The sequence below is a fragment of the Oculina patagonica genome, chromosome 14 (genome assembly GCF_052425735.1).
Source record: "Oculina patagonica isolate OP01 chromosome 14, crgOcupat, whole genome shotgun sequence".
In the NCBI taxonomy this organism is placed as follows: domain Eukaryota; kingdom Metazoa; phylum Cnidaria; class Anthozoa; order Scleractinia; family Oculinidae; genus Oculina; species Oculina patagonica.
The window spans coordinates 3927905-3934143 of record NC_135771.1 but is presented as its reverse complement, the minus strand read 5'-3'; the positions used below and the strand labels follow the sequence as shown (position 1 = coordinate 3934143).

At 43.2% G+C, this 6239-nt stretch overlaps 3 protein-coding genes and 1 pseudogene across 3 annotated transcripts; 2 read left to right on the top strand and 2 right to left on the bottom strand.

Moving 5' to 3' along the window:
* Positions 1-1746: 1746 nt before the first annotated feature.
* On the bottom strand, positions 1747-2157 carry LOC144638331 (histone H3). Its single transcript, XM_078497561.1, has one exon. The coding sequence runs from the start codon at positions 2155-2157 to the stop codon at positions 1747-1749; it is 411 nt and encodes a 136-aa protein (XP_078353687.1).
* A 206-nt stretch (positions 2158-2363) lies between these two features.
* Positions 2364-3053, top strand: LOC144638366 (histone H4). Its single transcript, XM_078497590.1, has one exon. It carries the CDS (start codon positions 2672-2674, stop codon positions 2981-2983), a length of 312 nt encoding a protein of 103 aa, XP_078353716.1. The 5' UTR covers positions 2364-2671; the 3' UTR covers positions 2984-3053.
* Positions 3054-4039: 986 nt separating this feature from the next.
* On the bottom strand, positions 4040-4734 carry LOC144638344 (histone H2A-like). Its single transcript, XM_078497572.1, has one exon. The coding sequence runs from the start codon at positions 4429-4431 to the stop codon at positions 4051-4053; it is 381 nt and encodes a 126-aa protein (XP_078353698.1). The 5' UTR covers positions 4432-4734; the 3' UTR covers positions 4040-4050.
* Positions 4710-5318, top strand: LOC144638351 (histone H2B pseudogene; annotated as a pseudogene).
* Positions 5319-6239: the final 921 nt, after the last annotated feature.

The following is a 6239-nucleotide window of genomic DNA, read 5'->3' as shown; positions in this document are numbered from 1 at the left end:
CTTTTTATGTGCGCAAATGTACTTCTGGTTTAAGTTGAAATGAAAGTACGGAAATCCTGGGCGTTTATGCGAGCAGAATCCTACACGTAAGCTTGTTACTAGAAGGAACTAGCCTTCCTTAGTGTTTTAAGACGGAAAAAGTACTATTTTGTTATATAATCCACGCGACATGCACACTCACGGAATGAAACACACTAAACTGCTGCACAATCAAGTGAATACTAATAACTTTTAACCTTGAAGAAATTAGTACTGGCTTGTAATATACTTGACATAAGGAGGCTAGCCTGCGAGCAGGCTCTCTATCGGGGGCAACGTGAATATTGAACCCTTCGAGCGCCGAAGGCGCGATCCCGCGAGTGCCGAAAACGCTCTTACAGATTTTTCTAAAATTTCGTCAACAGTTAGTCAATCTACTAAACTTTAACATATCAAAAAATAAACACCAAGTGTCAGTCTAGATTTCGAGAAAATCAAGCTTGTTTGAGAACAAAAGAAAACGTCAATCGTTGCTATGGTAACCGTTGTGACTAAGTGACGGGTAAAAAATTAAAATTTGGTCACATTTGATCATTATGGTGTATTTTGGCAAAAATCGAACATTGGCTTCCTAGGTAATTTTAATTTTCAAAACAACCACCCTTAGTCTAAAAAAACTACATCGAGCCTCCTTAAGCAAGGCCGATAGAACCAAAAGCGGCGGTATCACATGTATGTGTATAGATGACTTTTTAGCTGGTGGATTGGGGCATAGTTAGTGGTCCCCTCTACTAACTATGATGAGGGGAGTTTGTGGGGGGGGGGGGAAGGTCCCAAATATGCTCGGCAGGTTTTCATATTTTTTCATATTTTGGGTGACTATAAAATATTTGCCTCCATTGTTTCTCCATATGCCTCGTAGTTTTTGCAAGTCTTCGATGCTAGCAACTTTTGTTTTCTGAGCAGTTTCTAGACCGAAGATTTTCTAAGATTCCCTGATTGTTGTTGGAAGGCCATACGAGCGTTGCCGATCATTTTTCGAACTTTTCCGAAGGATAGAGCCCTACAGCCCCTGTCCCCCAACCCTCCTCCCGAGCTCCGCCGCTTATGGCTATGCCTATGCCAGTTGGATTGCATCTATTGCACAGTAAGTTCTAGATGCATGCATGCAGCAACTTTCCATCATAAAGCCTGATTTCATCTTCAACCACTCAATAACAAATTCCTTCTTTTTTAAGAAATTTATTTTTCTTTAGGCCCTGTCATACACTGTAGTTTAATGAATGGAAATGATATAATAACTTGACTTGCTAATTATATTAATTAACCTTTCCCTTATAGCTACGTTTTAGGCTTTAGCATCTCAGCTTGATATAATTTCTATTTCAGTCATAAATGGAGCAAGAAGTTGAAGAGAAAGCGCTAGAAACTTCGCCCGTTCAACCAAAGTGGTGGCGCCGCTATGTCGATGATTCGAATGCGTGCATTAAGAGGGACGGTGTTGAAGCTTTTCACAGCCACTTAAACTCGATAAACGGTTATAAACTGCTTTCAATTTCTTGTTAAGTAAATCGATTGCGAAAGCATTTTCACAAAAAGGAGAATAAGCAAGAAAATATTTACGATTAAGATATGTAGAGAGTCAGCTTTTATCAACAACAACGGTATAAGGGAATGGGAAAAGTTTCATGATTTATGTTGGTCATTGCTTTTATTGATTTGGTGGCTCCTAAAGGAGCCGTTTGTTTTGTGAGGGATGTTATCCACTTATGCTCGCTCTCCGCGGATTCGGCGGGCCAATTGAATGTCCTTGGGCATGATGGTGACGCGCTTGGCGTGGATGGCGCACAAGTTGGTGTCTTCAAACAGACCAACGAGGTAAGCCTCGCTAGCTTCTTGAAGAGCCATTACAGCGGAGCTCTGGAAACGCAGATCAGTCTTGAAATCTTGAGCGATTTCTCGCACAAGACGCTGGAAGGGCAGCTTGCGGATCAGCAGCTCGGTGGATTTCTGGTAACGACGGATCTCACGAAGAGCGACTGTACCAGGCCTGTAACGATGAGGTTTCTTGACTCCACCGGTGGCAGGAGCGCTCTTACGAGCTGCCTTTGTGGCGAGCTGTTTTCGTGGAGCTTTTCCACCAGTTGATTTACGAGCAGTTTGCTTTGTACGAGCCATTTGGAAGTTGACGAGAATATAGAACAAGAACTATTTTCCGTTTAGTGTTCGGTGCGTTCATAAAACAATTTATACCTTGGCGGGCTTAACGTTGATTGGTTGAAAAGGGAGCGATTTCATTGGTTGACAAACATACGATACAAAATTTATATTCACAATTCGATCCGATGAAGGCATTTTTCCACGATATCCGTAAAACACTCATTGATGGTTTATTTTTAGGAAAGCTGTACAAGCGTCTTAGTCTCTCTTTTTTATACTTTTTCATAAGAGAGAAAAGTTTGTCTGTTTTCAAACATCTCTTGAGCTGAGTGAGCCAAAAACCGTTTGTGGCGCCCAGACCACGCGTTTTTTGATCGGTTAATAAAGGAATAATGAAATGCATGATGTGGTCTCTGTTATCTTTGTTCGACCAATGAAAATAATTCTACGTTTCCTGAGAGGTCGTTCATCTGCCTATAAATAGCAGAAACGGCGGTTAAGTCAGTTATTAGTTACTCTAGTAGCAAACAACATGTCTGGTCGCGGTAAAGGAGGAAAAGGTCTAGGAAAAGGAGGCGCCAAGCGTCACCGAAAGATTCTTCGTGACAACATCCAAGGCATCACCAAGCCTGCCATCCGTCGTCTTGCTCGCCGTGGCGGTGTCAAGCGAATCTCTGGCCTGATCTACGAGGAGACTCGTGGTGTTCTCAAAGTTTTCCTTGAGAACGTGATCCGTGATGCTGTGACGTATACCGAGCACGCCAAGAGAAAGACTGTGACAGCCATGGATGTGGTGTACGCTCTAAAACGACAAGGCCGTACTCTGTACGGATTTGGCGGTTAGACTGCACTGTCAACACAAACAAACGGCTCCTTTAGGAGCCACCAAATCTCTCAAAAGTCATGATCAATAAAATGTTGTTTCCCAATACTCCGGCTGCCTTAACGTTATATGCTAGTATCGCACGAAAAAGCAACAAAGGAAATCGGTGCTCTCTCTTTCAAAAAATTCTAGAAGTAACTTCAGTACTATTAAAGTTCGAAACGCAAAGAATAAAACAACTTTGACGCAAACCTTTGGCGCGCATTTTAAACGATATCTATTGTCACTGTTTTTCAACCTCCGCTACGATGAACAAGTATTTGATCTTTATGGCATCACGCACAAATTAACCCGCACTTAAGGAATATATGCGCGCACTTTGTGCTTCGAACATATTCCAATAACAAAAAACATTTTGTAGATCTAGAAGTTATATGTAATTGAGCGACCACAGTGGGCAAGAGTTTGGTAAAGTTTTCAACAGTTTAGTGAACAAACTAAACTGCGCGTCGGAATTAACTTCTAAGTTAAATGTTTTTGGTGGCAAGCAAGTTCGTTATAACCAAACAGTGCTATCGAATTTTAATTTAGGCGCCTTTTCTTCCGTGAGGTTACATTAGCGTATCCGCGCGCACTGTCGCGTGAACTATATTAGCATGATAAAGAATAAAAGCTAACTGAATTTCAATTTGCATTTGTTAATTAAGACAATGTTGACACGAGAACTGAATAAATGACAAGCCGGGTATTTTTATGGCGGGAAAGAACAAGTTAAAACCGACTCTACCTTGCGAGCGGTAAAACGACGAGAAAAATAGACAGTAAAATTGGGGGATGATGTCTACTTTTGCACTTCCGTGTAAGAAAAGTCGGCAGTTCTAAGGGTTTGCTTTACTATTAAGCACAGCTATGTGGATGACAAAGCAGAAAGGCTCGATCATTCGAATTAAAAAATTCAGGATCAGTGCTAATAAGCCTGTGCGATCTAATAAATTAAAGTTAAAAATGAAGAAAATGTTTTTGTTGATCGTGACTTTTATAATATTTGGTGGCTCCTAAAAGAGCCGTTTTTGTAAATGAAAGCTTATTTAAGCTTTTGATTTCTTTTCGGTCTTCTTGGGCAGAAGTACAGCCTGGATGTTGGGAAGAACACCTCCTTGTGCGATGGTGACACCGGCGAGCAGTTTGTTTAACTCCTCGTCATTGCGCACAGCCAGCTGAAGGTGGCGGGGGATGATTCTTGTCTTCTTGTTGTCACGAGCAGCGTTGCCCGCCAACTCGAGGATCTCAGCGCTCAAATACTCGAGCACAGCAGCCAAGTACACTGGAGCACCGGCGCCTACACGCTCTCCATAGTTGCCTTTGCGGAGAAGACGATGGATACGACCAACTGGGAACTGAAGCCCTGCTCGGGATGAGCGGGTCTTGGACTTGGTGCCCTTAGCTTTTCCTTTACCGCGACCAGACATGTTGTGTTTGGATTTACCTTCACGAAAGTTGTGGAAGATTAAATAAAATGATGAAGACCTTGAAATTTATAGCTTATTTTTTATGCAAGTAGGATCGAAAAGCACCAATCAAAACTTTGTTGACTGATAGCATTTCAAAGAACCTTTGTGTTGGCATGCATACAAAAGAATATTGACCTCGAGGGTTACAGTATTGAAATAGCATGTAAGGCTGACCAATCAGTGAGCACAAATTTCGATCCGTATGTTAATTGATCTTTTAGTCATTCTACTATAAATACAAGATTCGTCGAGTTGTCAGGCATTCATTTCTGATCTACAGACATGGCACCCAAAGTTGCAGGAAAGAAAGGCGAGAAGAAAGCCGGTAAGGCAAAGGCCGCGGCTGGTGAAAAGAAGAAGAGAAGGGGAAAGAGAAAGGAAAGCTATGCTATCTACATCTACAAGGTGTTGAAGCAAGTTCACCCTGACACTGGTATCTCCAGCAAAGCCATGGGCATCATGAACTCGTTCGTCAACGACATCTTCGAGCGCATCGCCACCGAAGCTTCCCGCCTTGCCCACTACAACAAGAAATCAACCATCAGCTCCCGTGAGATCCAGACCGCCATCAGGCTGCTTCTGCCCGGTGAACTGGCCAAACACGCCGTCAGTGAAGGAACCAAGGCTGTGACCAAGTACACCAGCAGCAAGTAAACTCACTTTGTGGGTTTCCCGCCAAAACAAACGGCTCCTTTAGGAGCCACCAAATGCTATAAAAGTCAATGACCAATACAGTTTGTTCTCTAAGAATTCCAAGCTAGTCATTCAGTTCCAATTTTTAATTTATGTCACAAGTCTTTTGCAACATAGAGAGGGTTAATCGCTTTCTGATAAGAACTGACAAAGTCATACCGTAAAATTCTGGTTATAAGCCCCCTCCGCTTATAACCCCCCCCCCGGTTATAGGCCCATCTACCTGGAAACAAAAAATACATCCGATTATAAGCCCCCCCCCGCTAAAACCCCCCTTTGCCGGTTGACAGTACTGAACAGGGCTAAATGTTGCTTTATTATGCGTTTTTAACTTAAAAACGTATTTCGATCAACACCCCCGTGGCTCGTTTCGAAACATTTTTTTCATTCCGCGTATAAGCCCTCCCAGATATAAGCCCTCCGCTTATAAGCCCACCCAAAACCTCTTACAAAGACTCTTGATTTTAGGCCATCGAAACTTTAATGAAGTTGTATAAGCCCAGGGCTTATAACCGGAATTTTACGGTATACAATGTCTCTCTCGCCCCAAGCCCCTGGTCTTTTTTCCACTCGCCATTCTCCGCGCTAATCCTGTCGGAAGAACACGATACCTGTCCAACCTTACCAAAAATTAATGTCTCGAACATGGGCCGCTCGATCCGGAGTCCAGCAAACTTACTATTTGGCCACCGCGCCTCCCAGGGAAAACTGGGAAATTTTTGACGTGTAGATATCAAGAGAAGCACGTAGTTGAGTTTTAAGAGGTTTTATCCCAATTTCAGAAGCATGAAGCGACTAGGAGTATCCCTACACCCCCCTGGATGGGATGCAAGTCCATCTCAGGGTTACCCCCCAGCATTAAATTTGCCGGCAGCATTTATACACCTGGGTGGACAGGCACTGTGAGGCTACGTTTACACGGGACCGGACCGGAACCTGAGTTCCGAACCGGACCGGATCGGCCTCTGTTTACACGGAACCGTTTGGAACCGATCCATGTGTTTACACGGGACCGTTCTGGAACCGGTCCGGAACGGTTCGATGACTGGACCTGCAAAATAACAGGTCCAGTT